The 16,952-nt window shown below is 38.0% G+C and overlaps 1 protein-coding gene across 1 annotated transcript in view; it reads right to left on the bottom strand.

Annotated features, from left to right (window-relative positions):
* The window catches only part of Abca13 (ATP binding cassette subfamily A member 13), a 355,049-nt gene that overhangs the window by 205,406 nt on the left and 132,691 nt on the right, over window positions 1–16,952 (bottom strand). Inside the window, exon 35 of the mRNA XM_090332320.1 lies at window positions 16,109–16,240. Coding sequence (XP_090188446.1) covers window positions 16,109–16,240 — 132 coding nt within the window. The remainder of the gene's footprint in view (window positions 1–16,108; window positions 16,241–16,952) is intronic.

Raw genomic sequence — 16,952 nt, 5'->3', positions numbered from 1 at the left:
TATGAATATAGATGCACAAATATCTTTTAGGCCTTCTTTTCAGTTCTTCTGGGTGGGGCCTTCTGAATGCCTTCTAACCTTTCACAAGAATTTTCTTCTTGTGAAATCATTTTTCTTTTATTCCCTTGAGAGTTTATTCCAGCCAATCACTCACATCCATAATTCTAGACTCTTGAGAAGTTGAGATTAGGAGGATTATAATCCTAGGCTAGTGTGGGCACAATTAACAGTCTGGATGCAGTAGAGAGAACCTGTCATCTGCGTTATGCTAGAGGGTAGGATTGTAAGGACTAGTGTTCTAGGCAAGTCTAGGCAAGAAAGCAATACTCCAGAATCGAGCAAACTTTGACAGAATCTTCTAGAAATCCTATATCCATGTCATCTTTCTGCCCCTCCATTAGTTGTCTATTGTTCCCTAGAACATTGCCTTTGTAAATCTTTTCAGATATATGTCTGGGTGATTAATCACTGGTTCCGAGTGGCACCAAAGCACAAAGAATCAGAATATTAACAAAAACCACATCCTATGGAAGGCCAAGGGTCTAAATAAGAGATGCAACATTAATCTAAAAACTCAGGTTGCTAACTCATCACTGGAAGTGGAAACTGGACACAATGCCAAGAAGTAGCATAGTTATAAGAATGGATATGACAAAAGCCAGAAGGAGAAAAGAGCACATGCAAGAGTGAATCATGAACCTGAAACACCTCTTATTTGCCTGGTTGTAAAACTGAGTAGAAGACACTGCAGTTATCAGAGAAGCCAACTTCAGAGTCTACAAAGGGAGTGGGGATTCATTTCTGGTTGATTTCATTGCCCTGTCCTTCTCATATAACCATTCTCACCTGTAGGAACATCATTATATTTACAAATAAAACATAATACCTGCTTGGTGTTCTATCAAATCAAAACTCTGCACTGTAAAAGAAACAATCAGTAAAAATGAATGGCAATTCCCTAGTTGTGCACTAGTAAATGGCTGACACCTATAATGCTAGCTACTTAAGAGGCTGAGATCTATGGTCAGAACCTAACCCAGGAAAGCAAAAAAATTCATTAGATGCATTTTTTTCAGACTGAAGATCTGTCTTAAGTGGTAAAGCACCAGCTTTATTAAAAATTCTATTAAAAATAGAATGATCCATTCTGGATCCATTTCTGGATATATGTTCAGATCTATGTCCATGAGAAACAGCTTCTTCATCATAGCTGACTCTTAAAATAATTTCAGTATGCTTTGATAATAAAGGAACTATATTTTATATGTGTGTATGTATGCATAATTGACACTTACTTGCATATAATATATAGAAAATACTCTTATTTAGTCCTAAGAAAAGATATTATGGGGTTTTTGTGATCTTAGGAATGAACTTAAATGAGACTATATTAAGTAATACCTGACACACAAGGACAAATACTACAAAGATACAACTTACATAAGAAAGTTAAGTCAGATAAATAGTAGAGTGGAATAATAGTGTCCAGTTGAAGGGATATTAAATACCAAGTATAGGGGAGATCGGCGGAAGATGGCGGCGGTTCAGGGTGAGACGTACTGAGCTCCTGCCAAGATTCATGTACTGGCAGTGCAGGAGAATACCAGAGCAAAAAGAGAGCGCGGAGCTCCGCCATGGAGCGGCCTGGGAGACAAAGGCTCTTCTGAATCAGAGCAGAGAAATCGCTCCACAGCAGCGCAGACCCACCGGCTGCAGACAGAGCCACACAGAGCCTGCGCGAGCCCAGAGCCGATGCCCAGCCATGCACAGACCTGCCAGCTTCACGGAACCGGAGAATCCAGCAATTTGTGAGTAGCTCTGAGGAGAAGTTTCCACTTCTGCTCCGGGAAAGGCATTGGGAGGGAGCCCCTCCCCCACCAGCTGAGAGCAGCGCCATCCTGACTGCTGGCAACGACCCAGGCCAAAGGAATTGGAGACTGAGAGGTGTTGCTGACAGCACCACCAACCTATAGGACAAAGGATTTCCCAGAGATCCCTTAGCCAGAAATCCGGCCCCAGCTCTGCTGAAGTCCATCCCCCCCTGCACTGCCCGCAGACATGGTAAACAAAGCCGCCCTCAGATCTTTCAGCTTTGTTTTACCAAACAAGCAATCTCATCCGAAGAACTGCAAAGCCAAATCACAAGAGAAAAAGACTTTGTGAAGTGTTTAGATCCCGAATTTAGTGGGGATCTAACCTCTCCCCCCACCAAAAAAAAAAAAAAACTGAAGAATACCCTTTTTTCATATTTTTTACCCCATTTCATTTGCATTTTTAAATGCTCTTCTTTTTCTCATTGCCATTTAACCTACACCGTTTTCTCTAATGTTATGATTCATTCCTTTTTTTCTCTCCTTTTTTTCTTTTTTTCTCCTCTCTTTTCCCGCAATCCTGCTGTCACTGTGGTCGTTCCTAGAAACACAGTGACTGCTCTGAGTACAGTTTGAATAAAAACAATATCCATATTGATACAGTCACCTGCTTTTTAAACTCCGGGTTCTCAACCCTGGTATCTCTTGGGTAAGAACTCAGAACAGTGAGGAATCGCCCCCCAACTTTTTTCTTTTTTTTGTTTTTGTTTTTGTTTTTCGTTTTGTGTGGGTATGTGTGTGTGTGTGTGTGTGTGTTCTGTTTTCTTGTATTTTGTTGCTGTTTTGTTTCTTTTTATTCTTTCTTAAATTGATATCATTGAAATCCCCTATATCAACCCCTCTCTTTTCTCTATATATTCTTCTTATTACTCTTCTTATTTTGGTAAGTTTTATCTAAGTCCATCTAAACTTTCTACACAAATACTCTACCTGTCTATCACCTTAGGACAGTTATCTTTACACGATACCCTTTCTTCATTACTATAATATTCTTACATTCCTGTATTATTCTTTTCCTACCTCACTTGTTGTCTTTCATATTATTTTTCTATCTCTGGTCCTCTGTTCATCCTTCAACTTTTATAATGCATGGATCTACATTTGATGGTTGTTGAGCAATGCTGTGTATCTAGGTGTTCAATTATACTCTCGGTCCAGAGGGACTTAAATACAATAGAGATCGGATTGAGGGGCTTATTGTTTTGGTCATAAATTGGTCATCTGTGATTGTATTAGATTTGTATATATGTGTACAAAAAGAGAGAGTGTTATTACCAATCTAAAAGTGCTAATATCTATTTTCAGCCAACTAAAAAGGTCTAGGTTGGTTATATCTGAAAAATTATAACCTTGTTTAGTATTAATATTACTCCCATCCTCAAATGGGCTGAACAAGAAACTCAAGAAAATTATAAAATCAAGGAATAGCATCTCCCACCCAACATAAACAGGCAATGAAACAGTCAGTGGAAAATCTAGAGGAGATCCTTCCAAGTGCTATACAAATGCAATTGATAAACATCATTAATGAAAAATGTGAAAACATAAAAAAAGAGACAAGGGAGGAAGCCACAGCTAAACAAGAGGAAACCATAAACAAGGTGATATGTGAAAAGGGGGAATCCATAAAGGAGGCCATAATAAAGGTTTTTTCAAAGAAAAATGGACGAATTCATATAATCCACAAACAAAAAGGTGACTGAACTCCAACAAATATCCAAAGAGAATAAAACTGCTGAGCTAACCACTCAAATGGAAATCGAGGAGCTAAAGAAATCCATACATGATGTAAAACAAGAGATGCAAGGCATCAAAAATGAGCAATTAGAAGCAAAGGAGATGAAGAATTAAAGTAGAAAGCTTTGATAGCATGTCAGACAATGCAGAAGAATTTCCGGGGTTGAAGATAATTTAGTTATTATAGAAAAAGAACAGAAAATGAGTCAATTCAAATCTAGGAAATATGAGAAAATATTACAAGAGGTCCAAGATACAATTAGGAAGCCTAATTTAAGGCTAATTGGTATTGAGGAGGGTCTAGAGAAAGAGGTCAATGGTATTGGAAATATACTTCAGTGAATCATCTCAGAGAACTTCCCAAATATCCAGAAGGGCAGGCCCATCCAGATATAAGAAGCTTTTAGAACCCCAAACAGACCTGACCAGAAAAGGACATCCCACCGCACAATATAAACCAAACTGGATCAATAGAGGCCAAAGAAAGGATCCTAAAAGCAGTCAGGTGAAGACAACAATCACCTATAAAGGCAAACCAATCAGAATAACCCCAGATTTCTCATCAGAGACCATGCAAGCAAGAAGAGATTGGAACAATGTATACCATGCCCTGAAGTCAAATAACTACCAACCAATCAACTGGAACGATATATACCATGCCCTGAAGTCAAATAACTACCAACCAAGAACACTATACCCAGCTAAGCTCTCATTCATAACTGAGGGAACAATAAAAGCATTCCATTCCAAGGAAAAGCTTCAACATTATGTAGCAACAAAACCAACACGTGTTCTACACGTGGAAAACCAACACAAATGTAATACAGAAAAAGACATGGCACCTAAAACTCATAACATCTGAGTACCACAGAAACTATCAAGACACAGGCCCTAATGAAAGCTTGTAAAAATGGCAGGAACTAATAAATATTTCTCAATCCTGACTCTCAATATCAATGGATTTAACTCTCCAATTAAATGGTATAGATTATCTAGTTGGATCAAAAAACAAGATCTATCGTTCTGTTGTCTTCAAGAGACACATCTTACCCAAAGAAACAAACACCTTTTGAAAATGAGAGGTTGGAATAAACTCTATCAAGCTAACGGCCCCCATACACAGGATGGAGTTGCTATCCTCATTATCAGATAAAATAGACTTCAAACTAAAATTAGTGAGAAAAGACAAAGAAGGTTACTACATACTACTAAAGGGATCTTTCCTGCAGGAGGACATAACCATCCTAAATATCTACACACCGAATCCCGGAGCTCCGAACTTCATCAAGCAAATTTAACTTTCACTGGAACCATACATAGATCAAAACACGGTGATTGTTGGTGACTTTAACAAACCACTCTCACCTTTGGACAGATCAATAAGGCAAAACTCAACAGAGAAACCTTAGAATTGAACAACTATATAGACCAACAAGATCAAACAGACATCTGCAGATTATTCCACCCAGCAACAACACAATATATGTTTTTCTCAGCAGCACATGGAACGTTTTCCAAAATAGACCACATTTTAGACCATAAAACAAACCTGGACAGATTCAGAAACACTGAAATTATTCCTTGCACTCTCTCAGACCACAAGGGCATCAAATTGGAACTGAACACACATCTCCACCAACGAATACACTGTAACTCATGGAGATTGAACAACACATTGTTGAATCACAAATGGGTCATCAAAGAGATCAGAACAGAAATCAACAGTTTATGAAATTTAACAATAAGGAGCACACAAAATACCAGCTCCTTTGCGACATGGCAAAGGCAGTACTCAGAATCAAATTTATAGCTCTGAGTGCCTATATTAACGAATTGGAAAAATCGCAAACCAACAAGTTAATGTGTCACTTTAGGCTCCTGGAAAAAGAACAACAAACCAACCCTAATAACACTAGAAGGAAGCAAATTATTAAAATCAAAGCAGAATTAAATGAATTGGAATCCAAAAAAACTATACAAAGAATCAACAAAACAAGGAGTTGGTTCTTTGAAAGAATTAACATAATTGACAAACCCTTAGTAAATCTTACCAAAAACAGAAGGGAGTGTACTGAAATAAACAAAATCACAGACGAAAATGGTAATATCACGACAGAAATTACCAAGATCCAGAGTATCACGGGGAATACTTCTCAAACCTTTACGCCAACAAATTTGAGAATCTAGAAGAAATGGACAAATTCCTAGCCAATATTAACATACCCACACTGAACCAAGAAGAACTAAGCCAACTCAACAGGCCTATTTCAAGCTCTGAAATAGAAATGGCAATAGGAGACCTTCCACCTAAGAAAAGCCCAGGGCCAGATGGATTCACAGCTGAATTCTATAAGGTCTTCAAAGCAGAGCTCACACCAATACTCCTCAAGCTCTTCAACGAAATTGAAATTGAAGGTTCTTTACCAAACTCATTCTATGAAGCCAGTATAACCCTCATCCCCAAACCAGACAGAGATTCATCAAAGAAAGAGAACTATAGACCTACTTCTTTGATGAACATCGATGCAAAACTTCTCAACAAAACACTGGCCATCCATCTATAACAACTCATCAAAAAAAATTATACACTATGATCAAACAGGATTCATCACAGGGAGGCAAAGCTGGTTCACATACGCAAATCAATTAATATAATTCAACACATCAACAGGAGCAGGGACAAAAATCACATGATTGTCTCAATAGACGCGGAAAAGGCATTTGACAAGATCCAACACCCCTTTATGTTAAAAGCTCTGGAGAAACTAGGAATCCATGGAACATTCCTCAGTATAATAAAGGCTGTGTATGACAAACCCACAGCTAGTATTATACTTAATGGCGAGAAGCTAATGCCATTCCCTCTAAAATCAGGAACGAGACAAGGATGCCCACTCTCTCCACTCCTCTTTAACATAGTACTAGAATTCCTAGCCAATGCAATAAGGCAAGAAGCAAGCATAAAGGGGATCCAAATAGGGAAAGAGGAAGTAAAACTTTCCCTCTTTGCAGATGACATGATTCTGTTTTTAAAGAATCCTATAGAGTCTACTCAAAAGCCCCTTGAGCTGATTCAAAACTTTGGAAGGGTAGCAGGGTATAAAACTAACCCTCAAAAATCAACTGCCTTCCTCTACGCCAACAGTGAGACGAATGAGGCAACAATCAGGAAAGCAACTTCTTTCGCAATAACCTCAAAGAAAATAAAGTTCCTAGGAATTACCTTAACTAAGAATGTAAAGGATCTTTTTGATGAAAACGTTAAAACCCTGAAAAAGGAAATTAAAGCAGAACTGAGGAAATGGAAAAACCTCCCATGCTCCTGGATTGGAAGAATCAATATCATGTAAATGACAATCTTGCCAAGGGCTATCTACAAATTCAACACAATACCCATCAATATCCCAATGTCATTCTTTAAAGATATAGAACAGGCAATCCAAAATTTTATATGGAATAATAAAAGACCCCATATAGCAAAAACACTTCTTAGCAGAAAGAACAGCAGAGGAGGAATTTCAATACAAACTTTAGACTCTATTACAGAGCTATAATAATCAAAACAGCTTGGTACTGGCACAAGAATAGGCCTGAAGACCAATGGAATTAAACTGAGGACCCATATATTAAACCACAGACCTATGGCCACTTAGTCTTTGACAAAGGAGCCAAAAAATAGAATGGAAGAAAGATAGCCTCTTCAAGAAGTGGTGCTGGCAGAACTGGTTTAAGCACATGTAGAAAACTAAAGTTGGATCCTTCTTTGTCACCCTGTACTAGAATTAACTCCAAATGGATCAAAGACCTGGAGGTAAAAGCCAACACTCTGAAAACTTTACAAGAAGGAATAGGAGATACACTAGACCTCCTTGGCACAGGTAGAAACTTTCTTAATAAGGACCAAGAATCACAATAAATCAGAGAAAGGCTGGATAAGTGGGACTGCATTAAACTGAAGAGCTTCTGTATGGCAAAGAACATAGCTAGTAAACTAATTAGCAAGCCTACAGAGTGGGAGAAGGTCTTCACCAACCATACAACAGACAAAAGCCTCATATCTAAAATATATCAACAGCTCAAAAAATTGAATCAATCCAAAACTAATCTCCAAAGTAACAACCATCCCATTAAAAGATGGGCCAAAGACTTAAAGAGAGTCTTCTCTGAAGAAGAAAAAAAAATGGCCTATAGACACATGAAGAAATGCTCAACATCTCTGGTCATAAAAGAAATGCAAATCAAAACAACTCTAAGATTCCACCTCACTCCAGTTAGAATGGTCAGGATCATGAAAACTAATAACAACAGATGCTGGAGGGGATGTGGCCAGGAGGGATCACTACTACACTGTTGGTGGGAGTGCAAACTCATTCAACCACTATGGAAAGCAGTATGGCAGTTCCTCAAAAGAGTAAACTTAGAGCTCCCCTATGACCCAGCAATTCCACTACTTGGCATTTACCCAACCATCCAGAAACAAAGACATACTAAATCCACCAGCACAACAATGCTCATTGCAGCACTATTTACCATAGCAAAGATATGGAACCAACCTAGATGTCCCTCAGTTGATGAGTGGATCAACAAGATGTGGTATTTGTACACAATGGAATTCTATGCTGCTGTCAGAAAAAATGACATTGCCCCATTTGTTAGGAAATGGAAAGACTTAGAAAAGATCATATTAAGTGAAGTAAGCCAGACTCAAAGGAACTTAGACTCAATGGTTTCCCTCATTTGTCATAATCAGTAGAAACTTGGACTTTCCTAGCAGAGATTTGCAATAGAGCAAAACCTTGATACAAAAGGCCATATAGTAGGATGCTAAATGAAAGGATTTCTAGGATATAGAAACATAAGCCATATAATGAATGATTGTTGTTCTTAAGGTACTATGTTATCTCTCATCTCTTTTGCTGTCCCTTGGTTATCTCATATTGTTACAGTATCTCACTTTGTTACCTGATATATCTGTATATATTTGTATTTTGTTAGTTGAAATTGGATAGGGAACGGGGGAAAACAAGATGAGGGGTGGGGAGGAGGGAAATGGGGACCAAGACATGTGAAAGGGTATCAATTTATGGGAACTAATGCACCATCTATCTGGCAAATATCATGTAAATCTTCTATTAATTACAATAAAAATATATGAAAAAAATACCAAGTATAAAGTTTCAACTAGGTAAGATGTGAAAGGTTTGGAGGTCCACTCTATAACTGTGCCTATAGTTAGTAACATTGTACTCTACACAGAGGAAAATGGCTAAGATAGTGGATCTTATTATTAAAGAATCAGGAAAGCTAGAGGATCAGAGACACAAAGATAAAAAAATATTGGATAGATAGGAGATAGATAGACTGTGGAAGAATGGATAGTTGGATGGATGGACAGATATTTAAGCAATAGATACAGATGATAGAGAGATGTTGATAGATGACAGATAAAGACATACATAGATAAGATTAGGTAGGGAGAAGAAAAGGAAACAGACATGGTGAGAGGAAAATCACTTCTTCTCAGCTCAGAATACATGCCTGTTTTACTTATAGCTCTTTCCATTAGTCCTTTCAGGAAAAGGACAACCTAAATTCCTCATATGCTTTCTCGAGCAAGAGTAGAAATAAAGGATCTGTCACTACTGAAACTATAAAATTAAGTTCTTTCAGCCAACAGCATACTGTTTTGCTCACAAACTGTGCTCCTCTCCCTATTAGGCAGCTGGGTTTTTTTTTTCGTTTTTTTTCTTTTCTTTCTTTCTTTTCTTTTTCTTGGCTCAATGTTTATTTAAGTCATTTGACATTCTGAAAAAAAAGTACAGTCAATTTTTATGGTTTATTTGAATTACAAAGGAAACACATGTTCTGTGCAGAGAAATTGCAAGCAGGAAAGCATGACTCACACAATTCTACATCAACTCCAATATTTGGCCCAAAGCCCAAATTCTGAACTTTTTTTCTCAAATTCATACTAAATATTTTACATCATATGCCTTTTATATGCCAACATATTCAGACTCGTAGAATAATATGATCTGCCTTTTGCACACATTAGTTCCTATAAAATAGAATTCAGTACTTCATCTAATATTTCACAAAAGTCCATACTATGCATCTAACCAAAGTTACCCAGTCTCCTTACATTTGAATTGTAGAATTATTGGGGTTTTGTTCACATATTAATATATAATGAATATCTATATTTTAAAATTTTTATGTACATTACATATTGGTTATTTTATGAGAGGAGTCAATTAGTATTATCATTAAGATTTTTATTTCATTATATATGTTCTTATACTATTATCATTTTATTATATTAGCCAACTAGAGGAAGAAAATGTCTCCTGAGTATCTGTAACTCTGCACTTTTGTATAGAAAACGTTTTATAAAGTTTTAAAAATAAAAACCTCTTTCAATCAATCTATCAAGGCTAGCACACTATTACTTAAACCACATCCCTACTTCCAGTTTTCAGTGAATTGGAGGTAAGATTTCCACAGACTTTCCTGCACAGACTGGCTTTGAACTCTCAGTTCAAACATCTCAGTCTCTTAAATAGCTAGGATGGCAGGTGTGAGCCACCAGCACCCTGCCTTCTCTCATTAGTATTACAAATACTATTTATTTTCAATTTATGTATGATTTCAGTTTTCTTTGTTTCAGTTTTTCCTTCCTGATAAATTGAAGGATAATTCATTATTCCTTTTGATTAGCAAGGTCAACTTTACCTCATCAAATTGTTTATACACTTGGATTGATTTTGATGTATCATTGTTTCTATTTTTTTTTTCTCCCTGAGATGCTGGGCATGCTCAGATACTAGGTGAATGCTGTACCACTGACCTGCATCCCCAGCCCCCATGCCATTGTCTGTATGAGGTGAACACTTCATTGTTCTATTCCTTTTCCAATTTACAGCAGGGTCATACAGAAATCATTAACCATCTGCAATTCCATTCCAAACTTTCAAGAATTTTTGAGGGGCAAATGTTGCTATTTTATATTCTTAGCCATCCTTTAGAAAAAGTTCTTTAATTAATAACACATTCCTAGCTTGAACACTCTTATTTAAATGATTCATGTAACTTCATAATATTACATGAGCACAATGTCACCTATTAGATGTCACATAAGGTAATGTAATAGAAATGTGTACACTGATTCAGATAAAACCAACGTACTTACAAAAGTGGATAACCCTGCTCAAGTAGTATCATGTATCTTTTAATTGATTCAACTCTAAATTATATTCATCAGCATTTTATTTTTAATTAATACATATTCTCCCTTGCAGTTAATTTATACCCTGAGGCACGCTACTAGATCGTATTGAGAATGAAATCCCTCAGCCATCTTGGGCTGTGTCGGTTCCCCTGCTGCCCAGTGAGTGCTGCATATCCCTGGCCACGCCATTTTTTTTCACTTGACTCTCTCATCTAAAGTAGATATCACAATGCCTTTGTTTCTTCATTTTCATACCTCTGTTTTGTTGATGGTGCTTTCTTTTGCCCATGGCTAGAACCTTCATCTCAGCGTTTTAGTTTCATTTCAGTCAGAAACATACTCAGGAATTGCTGGGAGCTGCAGGAGTGCCTTGAACTCAGAAGAACCAGAAGATAGTATCTCATCCTGAACATCACGTGGTGTCCCTTGGCATCTACTGATGCAACGAACACAAGAGGCACCAAGAGCATGCTTGTCAAGCCCCCAGGAACAATGGGTCATGGTCAACTAGGACTAGGCAGGAATAGGTGATCCTGATGGATAGCCACCTGTTGACACTGCTGTTCACCTCACACCTGCTCACGGTGCCAGCCAGCCCTCTCCACACTTGCTCTAATACCAGCAAGTCTCCTGGAAGACTAGAAAATTCTGTTGCCACACAGCACCCAGGAATGACATCCACTTTAAATAACAATCACTGTGGTATTGAAAATCAAGCCAGAGCTGGACATCAGTGACTCATACCTGTATGAGCTATTCAGGAAACTGAGACTCTAGAAACCTGGTTAGAAACCAGCATGGACAGAAAAAAAATTCCATAAGACCCTTATCTTCACTAACCATTAAAAAAAAAGAGTAAGAAATGGGGCATGGCTCAAGTGGCAGAACACCTGAGCAAAAAAGCTCAGGAAGAGCACTCAGGCCAGGCATTCAAACCCCAGTACAGGGAGGAAAGGAGAAGAGGGGAGAGAGACAGAGACAGAGACAGACAGACAGACAGACAGACAGACAGAGACAGATCCAGGAGACCCACAAGCCCATTTCCCTGTCAGGTACAACCACAATCCTTTCATTCAAATTCATCTGCTCTGATTAAAAGATTCACCACTTGTAACATACTTTGCTATAAAGAAATAAAATACCAGTGGGACTTGGAGACAGGGAATCCCCAGATAAATACTAGAGCTCCTTTGATTCACTATACCCATGTTCACATCCCTATAGTAGATGGATGATTAGTTCCAGCCGATGCCTGCTCCTCTGAAAAGCAACATGACCCTGGGGTCAGACTCTTCTTTGCTGTCATTCTTGGTGACTTCCTCATCATTTTTCTCCCTTGCTTCCCACCTCCAGTTTCCAGAGACTTACTATGTATCCTCAAGCTTGTAGTTTAATCCCTTTACTTTTAAAGCTGAGATAATATCTCTGTACCACTATGACTGATTTGGCTCACTTTTAGCTTCTTTCCAAGACCCAATTGCTTCCTGTTCATTGATTGACTTAGAAATCTTAGCTTTCTTGGTTCAATTTTTAAGTCTCCTATTTTCTAGATTTCATCTTATAAATATTATTCAAAGTACTTGTTCAACCACTATGGAAAGCAATATGGCAGTTCCTCAAAAGACTAAACATAGAACTCCCCTATAACCCAGCAATTCCACTACTTGGCATTTCCCCATCATCCAGAAACAAGGACATACTAAATCCACTAGCACAATTATGTTCATTGCAGCACTATTTACCATAGCAAAGATATGGAACCAACCCAGTTGATGAGTGGATCAACACGATGTGGTATTTATACAAAGTAGAATTCTATGCTGCTGTCAGAAAGACAGCATTTGTAAGGAAATGGAAAGACTTAGAAAAAATCATATTAAGTGAAGTAAGCCAGACTCAAAGGAACATAGACTCAATGGTTTCCCTCATTTGTCATAATCAGTAGAAATCTTGGTCTCTTTTAGCAGAGATTTGCAGTAGAATAAAACCTAGATACATAAGGCCATATAGTCTGACACTAAATGAAAGGACCTCCAGGATATAGAAACAAAAGCCGTACAATGAGTGATTGTTGTCCTTAATGTACTATGCTATCTCTCATCTCTTTTGGTATCCCTTGGTTATCTAATATTGTTAAAGTATTTCACCTTGATATCTGATATATTGTGTATATGCTTATTTGGTTATTTGAAATTGGATAGGGAAGGGGGGAAAACCAAGATGAGGGGTGAGGGTGGGGGGAGGGAAATGGGTTCCAAGACATGAGAAAGGGTATCAATGTATGTGAAGTAATGCACCTTCTATCTGGTGAATATAATATAACCCTTCTATTAATTATAATAAAAATATATCAAAAATAATATTATTCAAAGTTTCAAAACACTGAATATCCAAAATTTCCCAAAATAAATCACAATTCAATATAACTTCTCTCTTCCTTTTGATGGGAATCTGCTTTGTTCTCATAACTCCATGTTGCTCCCCTCTCAGCCCAATCTTTTTATATATCCAAAAGATCCTATGTGAAGGACTTGTCTATCCCCTTGGCCCATTTTTTCTATGTACCCCAAGATGGAATATGAAGGATTGACCACCCCACCCTGTTTTCCTGTGTGCATATAGATACCATGCAGGCTGTAAGTGCAGACAGCCTGACTCCAGCAGGGCAATATATCTAGGTCCAGCTGTAAATATTCCATTGTGACCCCAACAGGGAACCTCCACCTCCCTTGACTTAGTAACTTTTTTGTTCATATATTTTTTATTGTAATTAATAAAAGGGTTACATGATATTTGCCAGATAGATGGTGCATTAGTTCCCATAAATTGATACCCTTTCACATGTCTTGGTCCCCATTTCCCTCCCCCCCACTCCCACCCCTCATCTTGTTTTCCCCCGTTCCCTATCCAATTTCAAATAACCAAATACAAATATATACAGATATATCAGGTAACAAAGTGAGATACTGTAACAATATGAGATAACCAAGGGACAGCAAAAGAGATGAGAGATAACATAGTACTTTAAGAACAACAATCATTCATTATATGGCTTATGTTTCTATATCCTAGAGATCCTTTCATTTAGCATCCTATTATATGGCCTTTTGTATCAAGGTTTTGCTCTATTGCAAATCTCTGCTAGGAGAGCCCAAGGTTTCTACTGATTATGACAAATGAGGGAAACCATTGAGTCTAAGTTCCTTTGAGTATGGCTTACTTCACTTAATATGATCTTTTCTAAGTCTTTCCATTTCCTAACAAATGGGGCAATGTCATTTTTTCTGACAGCAGCATAGAATTCCATTGTGTACAAATACCACATCTTGTTGATCCACTCATCAACTGAGGGACATCTATGTTGGTTCCATATGACCTAGTAACTTTTGCATTAACCCCTGCCTCCTTGTTCAGATTCCATAAAACCCAGCTTCTTCCATTGCTCATACACAGTCTCCAAGCCCATGCCTTGCTGCTGCTCTGTCTCAATAAACAGTCCTTGCCTGTGGAAGACAGAGTCCAGCCTGTTTTCTTCCTTTCTCCATTTTCCTAACATCTATCATGGCCATACTTTCCTCTTGTGGTTAATCTTTCTGACGGCCTATACTATCACCATGGATTCACATCTTTATAGCTTCCAAGGGCTCTCCAATCTGGAATGCATTTTCACAGGCAGGAGGAACTTGACTTTTTTTCCATCCCTTCTTCTTAATTTGTATATAATGGATTCTTTATACTATTTAATTTTCAAAATTACATATCAGTGCCTTTTGAAAGAAGACAGCCAGACTCAGAAGTAAATTTAACAAGCAAATATGTCATTGGCATGCTGCTCCTAACCAACTAAAGAAAAAGTAAGTTCTCTGCTGTGACTGAAGTTTTAGAGAATCTACCAAGCAACCACAATGCTCTAAGTTCAAACTTTAATACCACCAAATAAAGGTTGCAGTTTTGCTAGGCAAGGTATAGTGGCTCATGCTTATAATCCCAGCTCCTTGGGAGATTAATATCAAGAGGCATCTGATTTAAGGTTAATGAGGTCACAAAGATCTCAAGATCCTACCTCAACTAATAACCTGGTAAAATGGTACATGACTGGGATCCCAGTCATGCTGGAAATGTAAATAGGAGGATGGCAGTCCAGGCTGGCTCAGGTATAATTGAAAGACCCTGTCCTAAGAAAAACTAAAACAAAATGGACTGACATTCAGCTTCAAGTAGTAAAGCCTGTCTAACAATTGTAACAACCTAAGTTTCAATGAAAGATTTTTTGTTAAATATGTTTCTTTTTATTCCTGACTTCAAAATACCAATAATTATTTCTATCTCTCCTGCCCAAACAAGGAAGATTCAGCAGGAAAACCTTTCCAGGGATGTGTATGCTCCTCTGTCTACAGTCTCCAAGGCAGGCCAGCCATATTAAGGAAGAAGCAAACCAGAAAAAATCTTCACCCATGACAAGGATGACTGGGTTTTTTCCAGATCTTCATCCCCATTTCCATACCTAGTAACCTTCCAGGCTCTCTCCTGCCCCTGCTTCCCACAGACCTCACTCAGAGCTTTTTCTTCTCTTCCTTCCATGAGGCCCCCATTACACATTCATTGATCTCTGAGCACACTCCTTTGATCTCTAGAAGTCAATACCACCATGGACCCAGACACCCTGTCTCCACTGCCCTCATGGCCACCTCCCTCAAACCTGGAGCTTAGTGCTGTGTGAGATACAGAAACCTTCCCACTGAGCATGCTGGGCATGGAAGGCTTTCATCACATCCTGTAGCCTTTCACCTGATCTCTGACCTTTCACTTGCAATGCTCAATCAACTCCAAATTCACATCTCCACCCAGGCACCAGTGTCTCATGCCTGTAATTCTAGCTACTCAGGAGACTGATATCTAGGATCATGGTTCAATGCCAGCCTGAGCAATAAAGTCTATGAGACTCTTAATCCTCAATAAACTACCCCCCCAAAAAAAACAAATAACAACAACAAAAAAAAAACAGTGGTAGAGCACTAGCTTTGAGAAAAAAAAAAAACAGTTCAGGAACAGCATCCAGTTCCTGAGTTCAAGCTCAAGATCAGTACACGCATGCGCGCGCATACACACACACACACACACACACACACACACACACACACACACACTTCCCTTTAGAAGATATCCTAAGATTTCTCTTAAAGATGCCTTCTCTAAAGACTATTTTAATACTCACATATATAGGTTTAAATAGCCATTCATTTTACTTTTTTAGAAAGCACAGAATTCTTACCAGGAATCAAGTTGCTGAGGTACCATCCACATAAAAAATAAAGGATTGAATCAATCAGAATCATCCAGCAAACCCATCCAAAGGTCATGCCCCCTGCTTCTGGAGCCTGGTACATATTATTCCATTGGATCCCTAACAGGAAGGAAAAGGTCAAAGTTAAAGCTATGCGTTGTCTTTGGCAGTAGATTTGGTAAGAAGAATTCATTAGTTCTAAAATCTCAAGTTGAGGAGCAAAAGCAAAGGGAAGGTCAGTATCAATGGCTGTCTTCAAAGAAAATGTTAGCTTGGATAATAGTACCTTTATTTCAACGGAATCATGTAGAATGACCATTAGTACCAAGTAAATATCTAAGAACTTTTCAAATTATCTTATTTAACTCTACTTTTATTTACTCAAATAAAAATCAATTTCATATTTCATAAAAAAGCATGATTTTCAAAATAAAATATGGTTTTGAGCTTCTCAGGAGGTTGAGATCTGAGAATCAAAGCCAGCCCAGTCAGGAAAGTCTGTGAGAATTTTATCTTCAATTAACCATTAAAAACCCAGAAGTGGAGCGCTGATGCTCAAGTGGTAGAGTGCTAGCCTTAGAGAAACGAAGCTAAAGACAGTGCTCAGGCCCTGACTTCAAGCTCCAGTACTAGCATTAAAAAAAAAGTTTTGACAAAAGCCATATAATGAGTGATTATTGTCCTTAATGTGCTATGTTATCTCTCATCTCTTTTGCTGTCCCTTGGTTATCTCATATTGTTACAGTATTTACCTTTTTATCTGATATATTGTATATATGCTTATTTGGTTATTTGAAATAGGATAGGGAAGGGGGGAAACAAGATGAGGGGC

Source organism: Megascapheus bottae, chromosome 5 (assembly GCF_031878675.1).
Source record: "Megascapheus bottae isolate mThoBot1 chromosome 5, mThoBot2.hap1, whole genome shotgun sequence".
NCBI lineage: Eukaryota > Metazoa > Chordata > Mammalia > Rodentia > Geomyidae > Megascapheus > Megascapheus bottae.
The sequence above is the reverse complement of the archived record's forward strand: the minus strand, read 5'-3'. Positions and strand labels throughout refer to the sequence as shown.